Source organism: Mytilus trossulus, chromosome 6, assembly GCF_036588685.1.
Source record: "Mytilus trossulus isolate FHL-02 chromosome 6, PNRI_Mtr1.1.1.hap1, whole genome shotgun sequence".
In the NCBI taxonomy this organism is placed as follows: Eukaryota; Metazoa; Mollusca; class Bivalvia; order Mytilida; family Mytilidae; genus Mytilus; species Mytilus trossulus.
Genome location: NC_086378.1, coordinates 30,280,012 through 30,297,696, shown reverse-complemented (window position 1 = coordinate 30,297,696; position 17,685 = coordinate 30,280,012). Strand labels below are relative to the sequence as shown.

General features: G+C 30.8%; 1 protein-coding gene across 1 annotated transcript in view; it reads right to left on the bottom strand.

Annotated features, from left to right (window-relative positions):
• Positions 1 to 12,208: 12,208 nt before the first annotated feature.
• LOC134722477 (deoxynucleoside triphosphate triphosphohydrolase SAMHD1-like) overlaps positions 12,209 to 17,685 on the bottom strand; it is a 29,621-nt gene continuing 24,144 nt past the window's right edge. The window contains exons 12-17 of the mRNA XM_063586097.1: positions 17,366 to 17,422; positions 16,703 to 16,759; positions 15,392 to 15,581; positions 14,321 to 14,407; positions 13,583 to 13,687; positions 12,209 to 12,847 (exon numbers count right to left, since the gene is read on the bottom strand). Of these exons, the coding sequence (XP_063442167.1) occupies positions 12,209 to 12,847; positions 13,583 to 13,687; positions 14,321 to 14,407; positions 15,392 to 15,581; positions 16,703 to 16,759; positions 17,366 to 17,422 (1,135 nt within the window). The remainder of the gene's footprint in view (positions 12,848 to 13,582; positions 13,688 to 14,320; positions 14,408 to 15,391; positions 15,582 to 16,702; positions 16,760 to 17,365; positions 17,423 to 17,685) is intronic.

Below are 17,685 nucleotides of genomic sequence, written 5' to 3'. Positions count from 1 at the left end.
ATCTCTAAGAACACATTTTTACCACCAGAGACACGGACATAATTGACAATCCTTTTCTAAAAGGTGCAATGTACAACAAACGTATTACAAGTGAATAGGTAACAGGGTATTAACCGAGCGATCGAACGTGTACATGCGCACTAATAGGACAATTTCACATCTCTAAGAACACATTGTTACCACCAGAGACATGGACACAATAAAAAATCCTTTTTTAAAAGGTGCAACGTACAACAAACGTATTATAAGTGAATAGGTAACGAATAGGTTTACAACGAATAAGTAACAGGGTATTAACCGAGCGCTGTACTTTAATATTAATTTAACGGGTACATGCGTGCTAATAGGGATATTTCTTCTCTAAGAACACATTGTTACCACCAGAGACATAAACACAATTAAAAAACGATTTATTTCAAGGTGCAACGTAAACCCCGCGCATTAAAAGCGAATCAGGAACGAATAAGTAACAGGGTATTATCCGAGCGCTGGAACGAGTACATACGCGCTAATAGGGGTATTTCATCTATAAGAACACATTATTACCACCAGAGATATGAACACAATTGAAAATCCTTTTCTAAAAGGTGCAACGTACAACAAACGTATTAAAAGAAAATAAGTAACGAATATTTAACAAGGTCTTATCCGAGCGCTGGAACGGGTACACATGCGCGAATAGAGTACGTTAACTTTTATTTCTATAGAAGTCGATCTTCACTATACTACTACCTGTCGATACATTTATTTTTGGCATTGCACAAGTCATGTCTTCTTTGACTATTAATGACGTTAAAGGGAAACTTCGCAAAAAAATCAAAAATTGATATTATGTCCATTCTGTATAAAAATGCTCAAATTTATAAATATTAAAGTTTTATTCCGCTAGATAAGAGATCACCATCGATTTTAAATTTTGAGTATCAGTTCTTTGCCTTCCGCCATTTTGTTATCTTGTCCAAATAAAAATCACGATATGTCTATAAACCACAAAGAAACAAAACTACAGTAACCGATGTAGTCTTAATATACGTGTCGATATCTTGTCAATCGTACGGTTGTTTTATCTGACTAACTAACTTGATACGGAAAATGTTCTTATTTTTTTAATAACCATATAGTCTGTTATTTTTAAACTGTTTATATTGGAATTAGTTAAAAAGTCAAAGTTCAAATCATAAATAAGTGTTCCGTGAAAATTGTTTTCGAAAATCTAATTCGTTCATAATTCTTTAAAGTAATATACTTTATTCAAATAAATTAGGATCTTCGCTCCACTGATCACCCGCATGGCTTAAGGTATTACTCCCAAAGGTATTGTGAGGGGTGTAAGGTGACACGTCCAGGTATTCAAGCGATTTCCTGTCGGGCTTGCAAGTTCATGCATCGTTTCACTTCTGTAGGTATTGATCAGTGTACACGGCCGATAACTTATAACTTTCCATTTTGAACTATCAGGTGCATGTATAATATACATCTCTATCTTGCGTGTCCGAACGTGATATAATATACTAGTTTTTACTTAACTCATACGCTTGTTTATAAATAAAATTTACGATGTAAAGAATATTATTTATAAAAAAAAAAATGATACAAAAAAAAATAAAAAAAAAAAAATTGAAGATATACAAATATACGTATTTTTTCCAAGGGTTAATTTGGGAAAATCAGAGACATATAATTGTATTATATGTCTCTGGGAAAATGTAATATTTACTCGTTGTCAATAGTAAAGGACATAGTTGGATCATTCCAAAAATGTTGATTAAAAAAATGTGCGCACTTGTCGACGATTCGTTTATACACCCGGATAGAAAGTTACGGAACTACAGCGCAATTTAAAATATATACATGTATACATTGAACATAAGAAAGAAACATACATTTTGTGCAAATTGGGGTAAAAGTTTTGTAAATAGACTAGTCCACGTATACCAAGAGTATGTAATCATCCAATTCGATAGACTATTGTATACCAAAAGAAGAAGAAGAGGACCAATTTGATTTAAATACAGGTCGATCTATAACTTGCTTTGGTTCATCGAAGTTATGAACATAGTAAAATCACAGATTTATATATCAATTAGATTGTTCTCGAATAAAGAAAGAAATTCGTCATCACCACAATTGTTCCGACATATGCAACTGGACGTACACTAATAATCCCCGAGGGATGTGAATATTTTCTAGGAAAGCTATTGAGTATTAAAGTTTCAAATCATTTTCGGGATTTATTTTCTTTCTTGATACTAGTATTCAATGACAGCAAATTTAAAGAATAAACTGCTTGTCAGATATTTGTCCGCTTTAGGGGTATTCTTGCCAGTTGAACAGACTTATAATTACATTCCAAAATAGGGAAAGATGACATTGAATTCGTTGTCTTTTGTTTTTAAACATCTTTGGTCAAATAGTTATTAAGTATTATACATTGTGAGACGAAGACTATTTTAATAAGGACGTCCCCGATTATGATTAAATTTGGTTGACGTTTTTCACACTTGATAAAGAATATCTATTCGTAATTTTTCGATTCCATTCCAAGAAGACCTTAAATTTGCTGTCAATTTTTTAAAACTTCTCAAGTAGAAAAATATTTTTTCTTTATTCGTTCATATCATATTCCGCTTCGGTAGAGTTATCTTCAGAGAGTTGCAGTTATTAATTTATACGTGGCTTTTAAAAAGTCTTAATCTAAGTGTTCTCATTCATTTATTTGCCTAATAAAGACAAATAAAAATACTTTGGTAAAGCTATTTATAATTTCTAAGTTCTCCTTTTTATTAGACATCAATCAAGGACAAAAGGTGTAAATCATTTCAATCGGACATATGATTTAAGTTTCCCGTCTTTAACCGAAAATTGTGTATTTCTTAGTAAATTAACATATTTTAATTCAAATAAATAATAGCACCAAACATAATTAAATAATTCCACGGCGATCAATTTTTATGTGTCACCAACTTGAATATATATTTTAAATATGTGTATTGAATACTCCCTTGTCTTATAATTCACTGATCCGAATAGACAGTCACACCTGGCAAGGTGTGCCCTAGAGGCGTGGTTAAATACCGAAGTGCAAATAACAATTTACCTTTCAACAAGCCATCTACGAGTATTGCCACAGAACCGTGAATACACACATCGTATCAACCAGGTCATAGCAGAGATAGTAAAAGGTCAATAAGAGTACACCAACATATTGTTTTTACAGATTATTGTACTTTACTTTGTTCACCTTATCAGTCCGAAAATATATTAATTAAAAATAAATTTATAACTTTTTGTGTTGTCTACAAAAATAATTCGAATATATACGTTTAACATAGAAAATTTATCTCATGAATATGTACAATTGAACGTCTGTGCGTTTTATCTTCTTATTATCGGATGGTTATTTAGATAAAGCATAAGTCATCGGCGCGCTTACGATTACGTTAAAATATGATTAAAAACCAAGACTTTTAATGATTGTATTTTAAATCCCGGCATGCAAAAACCAGGAGAAAACGTCACGACCTACAGGAAGTAGTTAATATTTTTTCATTAAATATTGAATTTCTCCTTTATTACTGCACATATAGCGATAAAACTTTGTGAATATATATATTATGTCATAATGAACATATTTAAACCATAAGTAAAAAATCGTGAATTTTCCCTTTAAAATACTAAATCCCTGTGATGTGTTTTAGTCGATTTTAGTCTCTGATGCATGATTTTTTACTTTTAATTGGTTTTGGCTTTTAACTAGCTGTCAGTAACTGCGAGTACTCTCAAATCGTATTTTCTTGTTAATTCGACCTGTTGATACTGTTTATAATGCTTTTTTGTCATTTTTTATTTATATGGATCTTGGCTGTATACCAGCTTTGATTATTTGTAATATCTTCAATTTTTCACTTATTCTTACAACATTTGTATAAACTTCAAGATTATAAAAAACCGGGTTTTTTCTAAAGTGAACATTGATTGGTTTAATATTTCTCAGTGTGTTTGAATTTATTTGATAGCCTTTTGGTCATGACTGTTTGTCTCTAATATTTAATTAACTGTGCATTTGTATTCAGATATCGCAGATCAAATTTATTCGTTCTTTGTGTAATCATACGTTTTTTGATTGAGTTAAGTCTGCTAATTGATATTTTATCGTATGTTTTTATATGTTGTGATGTTATGCTATTGTTTCAGAAAAAGGGAGAAGGTTTGGGCCCATTAAAACGTTTAATCCCGCTGCAAATGTTTGCACCTGTCCTAAGTCAGGAATCTGATGTACAGTAGTTGTCGTTTGTTTATGTAATATATACGTGTTTCTCGTTTCTCGTTTTGTTTATATAGATTAGACCGTTGGTTTTCCCGTTTGAATGGTTTTACACTAGTAATTTTGGGGCCCTTTATAGCTTGTTGTTCGGTGTGAGCCAAGGCTCCGTGTTGAAGGCCGTACTTTAACCTATAATGGTTTAATTTTTAAATTGTTATTTGGATGGAGAGTTGTCTCATTGGCACTCACACCACATCTTCCTATATCTATTATATCACCTTTAAGAACCCAAATCTACCACCAGAGACAACAAAACAATTAAAAATCATTGCAAAAGTTGCAACGTATGATAGACGTATTGCAAGCGAATTATAAGCGAGTGATGGAACGAATTTAACAAGGTAATAACATGCTCCGAAACGATGTAGACCCTGCTTACATGTTTAACCCCACCACATTATGTTAGTATGTGCCTGTCCCTAGACAAGAGCCTGAAATTAAGTAGTTATCGTTTGTTTTTGTGTTACTTTTTTTGTTGTCCGTTTATTTTTTTGTATATGAAATACGGCCGTCAGTTTTGTTGTTTGAATTGTGTGAGGTTGTCATGTCTGGCCTTTTATAGGTGATTACACGGTTTAGGCTATGCTCATTGTGGAAGGCCGTACAGTGACCTATAGTTGATAATTTCTGTGTCATTTTTGTCTATTGTGGAGTGTTGTCTCATTGGCAATCATACCACATCTTCTTTCTTTTGCAAGCGCTAACACGGTGATTTCATCCCGTCGAACCAAAATCCATCTTCAAACATACGGACATAAAGCAGTTAAAAGGTAGAACGTATAAAAAACAAATAAGGAACAAATGCGTATCGAACATCAAGTAAAAGGATCGGTTTAGCACAAACACATATAAATAGGTCATAAAAAGATCATTTTACCTCAACAAATTTAGAACTATTACCAGATATAAGCGTATTAACAACTAGATTTGTAATTGCTAGCAATAACGGATGGCACCTTTCCCCCTATTGCCAGGTGAGCGGCAGCCATTTTGACAATTCCAAAGTCAAAGAGAGCATCTACAGATGTCTAGTAACATTTTTGCAAAGTTTCATTCAGTTTGAACATTTTAAAAATTTTGATATTTTTGCTGTTTCCATGGTTTCGGCGGCCATTTTAAAAATTCCAACTTCAAAATCCAACTCTGCCTATGCCAGTTACCATTCCTGTAAAGTTTCATCCAGTTAGCTGAAAATTCTTATTTTTGAAATTTTTGACCTTTTTGCATTGTTTCCATGGTAACAAGACCTATTTTGGAAATTCCAACTCCAATGTTGCTCATCATTACTGTGAAGTTTCATGAAGTTTTGAGCATTTTGAGAATTTTGAAAATTTTGGTGTAGTTTCCATGGCAAAATAGTAGTTCCAATGATCGCCAAAATCATCCAACACCTGTATATAGTGGGCACCTACATTGTTGTAAAATATGATGATTCTGAGTTGAAGCATATCCAAACAGTTCACCAAAAAACAAAAACTGATTTTTTTTCACAATTGTGACATTTCCATGGTAACGGCAGCCTTATTAAACTATTCCATGCCATAATTAAAAAGGGGGAAGGATATTAAAAATCAAATAAGTAACGAATAGGTATCGAATAGGGAATAGGGAATAGGTAACGAATAGGGAATAGGGATTAGGTAACGAATAGGAAATAGAGAATAGGTAACCAACTTGACGCCCATTGTTAAACCAGTCTTCTCTATGGAAGTGAATTGTGGGGTCCGTACATTCTTAACCTGGACAAAAGATTAAAACAAGCTTCAAATGATGATGTAGAAAAAACGTTTTTTAAATTTTGCACCTGAAAAGGTTCACATTCGATAGTGTAAATAAATTATGTACTTTGTGCCACTAAATAAGTTTCTAATATTGCCAGTATGGCAGAACTTGGTCGTTATCCAATTTCCAAAGTTGTGATTTTGCAGTCTCTTAAGTACTGGGTATATTTGTATAAAGACCCTTTTTTGAATATATCAAATTTAGCATATAAGTCAATCAAAGATGTTGATTGTACCATTCCATGTACCTTCAATATACACATTTGTCAGTTTCTAAAATTCATTCAATTATCAAGTGGGTGAAATAAAAGGAAGTCAGTAGGTATAATTTGTATTGCCTGATATAAATATTTTTTCAATATATTACAAATACAATATATCATAAATAATTAAATACACAAATGAAAATACATAAACATAGATATATAACCAAATTTTTTGGCAAACATCCGCCACTATGAATTTATAAACGGAAAAAAAAAATTTAACAAGGGAGGGAGGGTGGGTAATTTCAACGTAATATCAAATTCAAAAATGTAAAGAAAACACTTTGCAATAGTATAAATAAACAATTAACAACAAAGGAAAAGTTTATATCCAATAAAAAGAGCGAAATAATATAGTGAGTAAATTTAATGCAAGAGTTTATACTAATGAAAATCTAGTTTGAACCAGTGTGATTACTGAGGTGTAAAATATAAATTTCACTGTTTTGCTAATTAAATAATTTAAATCTTAAATTAAACCAATTATCAAGTGGGTGAAATAAAAGGAAGTCAGTAGGTATAATTTGTATTGCCTGATATAAATATTTTTTCAATATATTACAAATACAATATATCATAAATAATTAAATACACAAATGAAAATACATAAACATAGATATATAACCAAATTTTTTGGCAAACATCCGCCAAGCCTGCAAGGCCGCAAAAAAAAATTAAAGATAAAATAATAACTAGTATCAAAATAGTTATAATGATGATAAAAACCAGACATACTATGATCACTCTTTTTTCTCACTTCAAATAAGCTCCATCCTTTCAAAATGTGTATAGATAATGAAAGGACAAAACAGCAAACCAACTCAAAATATATGTAGATCTTGAGTAGTTAGAGGAAAACCAGCATCATATTCAGGATGCAAGTTCTCTGAAAAGAGAAAAAAGAATAATTACAGTAAACAATATACATGTATGAAGTAAATAAAAAACACAGTTGTAACACATTACAACTTATATACTCTGATGCTTAATAATATTGATTATCTTTTTTCTGAAAAGTTCTGTACCAGCAAAATTTAAATGAAGCCCATCTCTCGGAGCAAATAAGGAAGCATCTGGAATATTGTCGAGTACGAAACTCCTATACAAATTACAATATAATAAATTATTTCTTTTACACAATCTTTTTAACTCAGTATTAACTTTATTAACTTTTGCTCCAGTTTTCATGTGATCAACTGGTCTAGGAAGAATAGAAGTAAAGATCAACTTAGCAAATGTCATCTTTTTTAACTTGTGAATTAAATCTCCGAAATATGATATAATAGTATCTACGGATTGAGACGAAGAAATATTATTAGTACCAACATGAACTATAACGAAATCTAATGAAATTAAATCTACTTTCCCAGATGAAATTAACTCAGTAAGACGACCAATAGTGGCACCAGGAAAGGCCTGAGTTGTACACCTATCTATTCCACTAACATATTTAGGTATAGACGCTGACACAATGGTCGCCCTTTTTTCAAAGAAATTCCCTGTAAAAATTTATAATAAAACATCTGAAATATGTGCCGTCATCTTTTCTGCTACTGAAATCTTATCATCTAATGAAAATTTTAAATATCTTTTATAAGCATCGCTTTTCCAATCTCCGTACAATTGAATTAATTCAGTAGGTACTTCTGATGCAAAAGCCCAGCTCGCCCCCCCCCCCCCCTCGCCTAAAACTATGTGTAGAATATGAACAAGCATCTAAACCAATCTCAGTAATTAACTGTCTCAATATTGTCTGAAATTGTCTATACGTGACAGGTACACATAATTTATGTTTTATAAAACAATAAGCTGGACTCTTATCAGAAGTACAAACTAAAGACATTCATATTCAAAAAAGCTTGAACGGGACACAATGGAGAATCTGGTATCGAGACTAAAGGTATCAATAAGTCTCTCTCACCAAACTGAATGGTTTTCGACCAGTTAACACTTATCAATAATAGCTTACGCTTCAACGTAATATCAAATTCAAAAATGTAAAGAAAACACTTTGCAATAGTATAAATAAACAATTAACAACAAAGGAAAAGTTTATATCCAATAAAAAGAGCGAAATAATATAGTGAGTAAATTTAATGCAAGAGTTTATACTAATGAAAATCTAGTTTGAACCAGTGTGATTACTGAGGTGTAAAATATAAATTTAACTGTTTTGCTAATTAAATAATTTAAATCTTAAATTAAACCGTTTTGACCATGTTTGGAATAATAAAGGAACTATGTCAGAAGGAAAACTCAGACCTGCAGTGAAAAAGATATTACAAGAAAGATATGGAAATGATTTTTTCTCATGTTTGTCAGGTGAAAATCAAAACAAACTACGCACATAATATAAGTTTAAAAAAAAGGAATATAAACCTGAGACTTATACAAAGTTAAATATCTCAAACAATATATTAGACAGTTATGTAAATTAAAATTTCCTAACCACAATTGCATTCTGGTCCTCAATGCTCTTCAACTTCGTACTTTATTTGGCCTTCTAAACTTTTTTGGATTCGAGCGTCCCTGATTAGTCTTTTGTAGAAGAAACGCGCGTCTGGCGTATATATATAATTTTGTCCTTGTATCTATTATGAGTTTATTTACACATTGAAAAAGGCAGATATAATAATACGCCCTGCGATCAAAGAATATGTAAACATTGTTTTAATAGCAAAATTTAAGATGAGTTTCATTTTATATGTGAATGCAACCTCTATCAAAACGAGAGGGAAACGTTTTATGATGACATTGTTAATATTATACCATGTTTTTGTTATTTAGATAATTTTGATAAATTTAGATATTTTTAATGAACTGTTCGAAGACTGATGTTCTCACCAGATTTCTAATATATATATATAGATACATGTATTTTGATTAGACATTCATCAGTGGGAATAATTGCATAATTATATTGAAGTGTGAGTTCTGTCTATTGTTTGATATAAGTGTTGTTCTATTTTGTATATGTTTTTATATGTGTTCATGTGTTTCAGCGATGATCCTTTGGTACTGGATTTTATACTGAATAAAATTAGTTAGTTAGTTTACTTATAACGACCTTATTCATTTTTAACCTTGAACAGCTCGAACTTACCAATATAAGCTTGCAATGTATGAAGCAATTCGAACGATATTTTGCATTATTTTCAAATATGTCAAATACTTGGAGTTCGTGTTGTTTCTTATTTATTATTTATAACTGTTGATGTAAATGTCCCTTGTTTTGTGAGTCTTTGTTTACTCCTTGGTTTTGATTGTTATTGCCTTACATTACGAAAGAAGCATGTAAGATGTGTCTGAATGAGAACGAGCACTTATATTCTTATTAAACCGTTGGCAATGTTCTTTCTGTACCGTGTTTTTTTGTCTGATTTTTACTCTGGATTCATACTTTTTCTTCCTTATAATGCATAGCTAAAACGTAAAAAGAAGAGAAAAATGGTAAAGTACTGCTATTGTTTGGTTTTGTTCGCACGTCATTACCTTTAAATGATAACCACTCACAAGTAATTCCTGTAAACTATAGAAACCAGTACCATACCCTTTGTTCCGTCGTTTAATGTTTACATATCTTAGTTGATACATTATGCTCGAGCATATTCACACAATACGGACTTCATACACATGAGTGTGCACTGTACGCAGAAACTGCTCCATCAAAGTTATGAGGAGGAACAATTAAAAATGACACTCCGTAAATTTTATGGACACCATCACGTATTGGTTGATTAATACGATGTGTCTTTGTCTAAGATAAATAAGGACATTTTTACCAGTCTAAGATTATGGTTTACCATTTACGTCGTCTGTCTTTTACGTACCGAACATGACCTATTCCCGAATATGACTGTTTTGCTGAGTGTGAATTCGCATTGCTATAAGATGTGTCACAGTATTTGTTATCCAACACTCATGGTTTTGGTTATAATGTTTTTGGTTATAATGTTGAATTTGTAATTCTGATAATTCTGATAATATCTTTAATTAATGCCATGAAGCTAAACAATTTTGCTAACCACTCTTAAAAATTATAATGATAATACAAAAACATTAATTTAACTTGACGTGCATTTATTTTATTCCATTTTGTTAACATTTATGAACACAAATTGCTGCTGAATTACATAATATACCAATAGTATACACAACCAAACAGTCACACGTTTTGATCCGCACAAAAGAGGACAATACAAAAGAAGCACTCAAAACAACTGAAACAAAAAGTACCAGGCGAAAAAATCCTTCTTCAATGACAGCATTTCAGTTGAGTTTATGAAAAACAATTATATCATTGGCACTCACACCACATCTTCCTATATATCTATATCATTATAATTAGATCTCTGTATGGAATATCGTATCAACTGGTAGATACATATTATCTCTTTTTTCCACTCGAAGTTGGTTTTACTGACAATGATACTACATAAAAATGGAACGCTTGTGATTAGAAAATAGCAAAATAAGCTCTAAATAAGACGTAAAATGTTAACTTAAAGATGCAAGCCAAGTCTTGAAAAAAGACAAAATAATAAAAATACCGAACTTTAAGGCAAAATCAAAACGGTAAAGTACTTATCAAATGGGAAAATCAAAATCTCAAACACATCAAACGAATGGAAACAACTGTCATATTCCTGATTGGTAATTTTTGTATGTAGAAAATGGTGAATTAAATCAGGAAAGATTTTTAATTGCTTCAGAAGTATTCTTAATCCAAGTTTTCTTTGAGCATATTGAAGTTTAAAGATGGTACTTATCTTCAACCGTTTCTTTGTGTACGAAACGCGCGTCTAACGCAAATGTAGAAGTGCATTTCTGGTATCTATGATAAGTTTATTTCCTTAGAGTTTGGTATTTTTGCTATTTTACTTATACAACATATCTTTTCGATAAATTAATGTAAAAGTTACTCATTAATTTTGATTAAATTAAAGTGAGAGGTTTATTTAGCTTTAAACCCATTAGTTCATCATTTTTAATATGAAAAATGCCTGTACCAAATTAGGAATACAACAGTTGTGTTCCAATTGCTCAATGTAATTGAGCCTTTTGATGTCTTATTTGGACTTTCCAAATTGATTTTCCTCTGAGTTCAGTATTTTTGTGATTTTACTTTTTATGATTATGCACTTTCCACTTGGAATTTTCCTTGGGGTTCTGTATATTTTAATTTTAACAGGTAAATTAGCAATACATATTATGCACAATAAATAGAGACAGTGTGTGGTCAATTCCAGAATTACAAGATTTTTTTTCGTCAAATTAAGGACACTCAAATCTGTTTTAATTCAGTATTACATGTAATTCATCAGTATGAATAAAAAATAAACATGACAGTATTCCTATATATTCATTATAGAATAAAAATATTGAAAATAAGTGAATTAAACAATGGCTTAATGTTGGCTTGTATATGCCGTATATAAAATTAACAGTGAATTAAACAAAGGCTTAATTTTAGCTTGTATATGCCTTATATAATATTAACAGTGAATTACATGTGATATTTTCTTTGTTCTTCTTATGCTTATAAATTTGATCATATCGAATTTTCGAAATTATCTTTTATCTTCATGAACCTTATAGTTCCTGGTTACTACTTCAAACAAATGATAATATTATAATCAAACAAGTAAAAATAAGTCTTTCGATGAGTATAAATTTACAAACTGTATTTTGTACCCACAATCAGCTAAAAGAAACTACAGATATTGTAGCGAGTTGTTACATTAAAGGCTTCTTGAAATCTTTGTGTCAAAGCATCCCTAGCAGTTAAAATTATTGTCAAATCATCCTTAGCGTTTTTAATTTTTTTCAAAGCATCTTCAGCGTCTTTTATTTTTCAAAGCATCCTGCGCGTCTTCCATTTTTTTCATAGCATCCTTAGCATCTTCAATTATTTTCCAAACATCCTTCCTGTCTTCATTTTGGTTCATAGCATCCTTAGCATTTTCAATTTTTTTCAAAGCATCCTTAGCATCTTCAATTTTTTTCATAGCATCCTTAGCATCTTCAATTATTTTCAAAGCATCCTTTGCGTCTTCAGTTTTGTTCATAGCCATCTTAGCATCTTTAATTATTTTCAAAGCATCCTTCGCGTCTTCAATTTTTGTCATAGCATCCTTCGCGTCTTCAATTCTTTTCATAGCATCCTTCGCGTCTTCAATTCTTTTCATAGCATCCTTCTCGTCTTCAATTCTTTTCATAGCATCCTTCGCGTCTTCAATTCTTTTCATAGCATCCTCAGCATTTTCAATTATTTTCAAAGCATCCTTAGCGTCTTTATTTATTTTCATAGCATTCTTTGCATCCTCCATTATTTTTATAGCATCCTTTGCATCTTCCATTATTTTCATAACATCCCACTTCCATGAAAGTTTGTTGAACTTTTTGTCGTCTAAGCTTGTTGAATATACAAATACAATTTCTTCTTGAAAATCTCCAGAAGGCAAAAACAAGGATGTCTGAAGAAAAATATATAACTATACTTTCTAACATCTTACTGGTGCAAAAGTTTCATATAATGATGTTCCATCGATGTTTTTTTTTATTTTTATAAAATTATAAAAACAAGATTTACGTAACGGCCTTCATTGTCTTATCCAGAATCAAATATCACATAGACTGATAATAAAAATTCTCAGATTTAAGAGTTTGGTATTTTGTAAGAAAACAGAGAAATGCATTTTGAACTATGATGCATTAAATGATCGTCTTGATGTTCAATTTTATTAAGGGATTTTCATCTTTGTATTTTGCTATTTAACATTGAAAGTTGGATCAACCAGGACGTAACATTTATCTAAAGTATGCCGATCATTATTATACATCATTTTTCATTCTATACATAGCAATGAATAATTAATATATTCAAATGAAGGAATACAAAATTAAATGGCAACCTTTTTTGAAACTAACATCGCTTTCCAAATTAGAATATTCCCAATATAACAAAGAAAGAACACAATTCCTGTGTCATTTGGTGTCTTGTAGAGAGTTGTCTCATTGGCAATCATACCACATGTTTTTTTTCTATATCAAGATAAATACAACACATAGTTACATGATAAAAAGACAAACAAAATGATAACAAAGAACAATGTTATGTAAAAAAATCATCATTTGTTCTTTTGTGAAGATTTGTTTGATTGGCAATCATACCACACATTATTAATTATATATTTTTTTATATATATTACCTTTGTGGGTTCTTCCCCCTTGAAACATTCAAAACTCCCTTTCTTATAAAAGTATACTGATGTGATCGGGTTTTTCTTTTTCATTCCATAAGAAAACGTGAGTTTCTGTAAATAAAATATTACTAGTATTATGAAATTATGAATTACATAACTTGTGATCCTTTAGTTGTCATTTTAAGATACTCATTAATTACTGCATCACATTGGCCACCACAATTAATGACATAACATATATGCATGATAAATCTAATTACGTTCTGTAATGATACTTTGCTAATCTTTTTTTTTTTTTTTTTTTTTTAGAAAAAAGTGGGATCCAACCCCAAGCGCCTATGTAACGGACGTGATAAACTATACTTGCGAATAAACGGCTTCAATCTTCAAAAGTATTTGTCTAACTCCAAAAATGAACATATATATAGGCCGAAGTCGTAAATCCTTTTTTAGGCAAATGTCTTATTAAGGAATATATACTAAACTAGGACCTCTAATAAAGCATCTAACGACACTTTAATTTGTGTCCTAAACCAAGGACGACTACTACGTCTTTTCCTAACTTACTATATGTTTGATAAACACACTTACGACACATATATGTTCTTTAATGATCGTAGGACGTGTCCAAGTCATAATAGCGCTTCGAAAAACAGGATGCAGTATTACAGGTATGTTTTGACGTATATAAAATGAAATTTAGCTAATATTTCGTTCGGAAAAAGTATATAGTGCGATGATTACCTGTACTTGAAAATCATCTTTTGTAATCAGTTCCTCATCTTGTAATAAATCCTCCTCAATCTCAATAAGCTTCTGCTCTGCAACATTCTGGAAAGAATAACATTGATGATACAAAAAAGATAAACATAGACATTGTGTGTAATTCCATTGTGAAATTATTATGGGTTAACAATTTATCGGTAGGTTAACCAACTCATTTGATCTTATGAACAAAATACTTTGGCAATATAGTCCTCATTTTGTCTTCTTCCATTTAATGAAAGAACAACTGTGGCCTTATTGAATCCGTATTCATGTGACCTTTAATTAACGCCTTAGCTAGAGATGGATAACGCATGCATTGTGCTTGTGTAAGGGAACCAAAGGTAAATCATTTTATAGACTGATTCGATTCACAAAAAAAAAATAATTCTTGGACCGGTAAAAACGATGATAAACATATATTTTAATCTAAAATAGGAAATTAATAATATAATTGCACGAGTTGGTAAATCTATTTATATCTATATTCATGTTTACATCGCAGATATGGTCATTAGAAGTCAACTCGATAGTTAATTAGATGGCATCGAGACTAAAATACACACGAAACAAAGCTACAAATTATCGTGCCCATGCCCTGTAAATTGTTTATTTTAGACTTTTGATAGTTTGAATAAATGTTTTGCATTGTTATAAATCAAATATTATAATTAACATCGGTGAACATGAATTCGCAGCTAGTGCCCGTTTTATCGAACTGTTCTCAATCATCATATATTCCTCGTCGTATTGAAAAGGTAATCCATATTTGCTTTATCTAAACTTTTTCTTCTTTATGACAACTAAAAAAAGGAAATACATACGACACGTGTTTCAAGACCTTCATCGTGTAGGTCCTTATTCAAATTGAAATCTATAGCAAGTGATAAGTGCATGGAAGTAACTCATTCTTTTATTTCGAGTGTGAAAAGTACACAAAACAGCAGATTTTAGATTTCAACTCCAAGATGCAAATTTGATCGATTTTTTAAATGGGAAAATTAAACAGAAAAATCGCTGATTTACAATTTCTAGCTTAATGTGACTTACTTGTTTTGGTGCTGTTTGACCGACAAGTTTATAAAGCTTCCGTTTATAAATCCTGTTTATCAGAGTTTTTGCCTCTGTCAACTCTTTATTGGTACTCTTCAGGATATCATCAACGATACTGTCAGTTAACTTCTCATATGCAGACATATGTTGATAAGCCTCACTCATTTTTACCGTTTTAACACTTGAACTAAATATTGAATTTTTAAATTAGTTGCTTGGAAATTCGGAATTAGAAATTTCATTAAACATATTCAACTGACAATTGATTTCATGATCAAACATGAAATGTGACCAAATCTCCAAATGTCACTTTTTATTGCTCTTTAAACTGTAAACCTAGCTGAAATTCCAAATTTGAAATATTTTTCATATTATGCATATGATGTTTCAAGTAGATGTTATTGCAACTAAATAGGAGACTTTATTCAGACAGACCTTATAATCAAATTTTTTTTCAAAACTTGAACCTGATATTGGAATAGTATACCTTCTATGAGTCAGGATACGGTATTACAAGCTGTTCCCGTCGGACCTTTGTTTAAACCATTTTTCGAAAAAAACGTTCACACTTAGAATTAAAAATAGCACAGTGAGACTAAAAACTGTATTGATATTTCAGAAAAACGCACTGTGATTACAAAAAAAAATGACGAAACGCACACTGAAAATTGAAAATTACACACTGAGATTTCAAGAAATACACACCTAGATGAAATTACACACTGAGAATTTATGATTATACAATAAGATTTATGCGCGCTTTTATGCGCACATATCTAATTATCATTTTCTTACCTGAATCTATTACAAACTTTGAAAAAAAGACACAGAACTCATTAGTCTTTCAATTTGGTTTGAAATGTCATATTTAAAAATTAAAATATATCGTATTGAAGATTTAAGTCATTAATTGAACAAGAAAAATATCCACCTTCTCTCATCACAAAATTTAGTCAAATGGTGAAAAATTTATTGAAATGATAAGAAGACATTGAAACAATCTACAAAAAAGACAAACGATGCAGTGAAATTGTTACCCTATAAATATAAACGTAACAAATATGCAACAGATTACCTTAAGAAACTCGGGTAGCAAAAAACGATGTTATATCATGAAATTTATTACGAATGTTGGTTGCAGGAACCGCAATTCATTATAATGACCTGAGTTCCGGAGACCAAGATATTAATCTGTCGAATTTGTCATCTCATGGACATTCATCATTGATGTGCATATTAATCTTAATGTGTAATTATCAATTTTGCCTTTACTTACGTAGTAAATAATCTCTAAACATTTATACCTACCCTTTATCAGTTGGTATGGCTAGATGGTCGTTAGCTGCAACAGGAGCATCAGTTAACCTGTAAAATAACGTTCATGATTGGTACCTATAGTTGAATAGATACTTATTTTCATATCTTTTAAAAATCCAGGATCAACGTTGAACATTAAGATTAGGGTAAGATCCATTTTGGGATATACGGTCATTAAAATTTAACCAAATTTGTGATTGCATAAAAAACAAAAAACGGTGTTCAACTGATTAAGGGAATGTCTATAGAAGCACACGATTTCACAAATCTTACTTCAGTTTTTATTCAAACATAGTTTGTTTTTTGAAACACTTAGTTACTTAATGTATTCAATACAATATGCTACACTTTCCTTATAAGAGAAAAATGTTCCTCAAAATATTTGATATTCAAACCATAACTAAGTTTCTACCTTAAGCTTGTTTTCCCATTGCACAAAATCATTTGTCATTGTTTAAGTATCATATCTATATTGAAATATTCGTATTTAATGTTCTGAGTACACACTTGTGGAAAATGAGAATAATTCGAAAGACAGCTAATAAGTAATCATCACATGGACATTCATCATTGATGTGCATATTAATCTCAATGTGTAATTATCAATGTTGCCTTTACTTACATAGTAAATAATCTCTGAACATTTATACCTACCTTTCATCAGTTGGTATGGCTAGATGGTCGTTAGCTGCAACAAGAGCATCAGTTAACCTATAAAATAACGTTTACGATTGGTACCTATAGTTGAATAGATGCTTATTTTCATATCATTTAAAAATCCAGGATCAACGTTGAACATTAAGATTAGGGTTAGATCAATTTTGGGATATACGGTCATTAAAATTTAACCAAATTTGTGATTGCAAGCAAAAAAAAAAGGTGTTTAACTGATTAAGGGAATGTCTATAGAAGCACACGATTTCACAAATCTTACTTCAGTTTTTATTCAAACATAGTTTGGTTTTTGAAACACT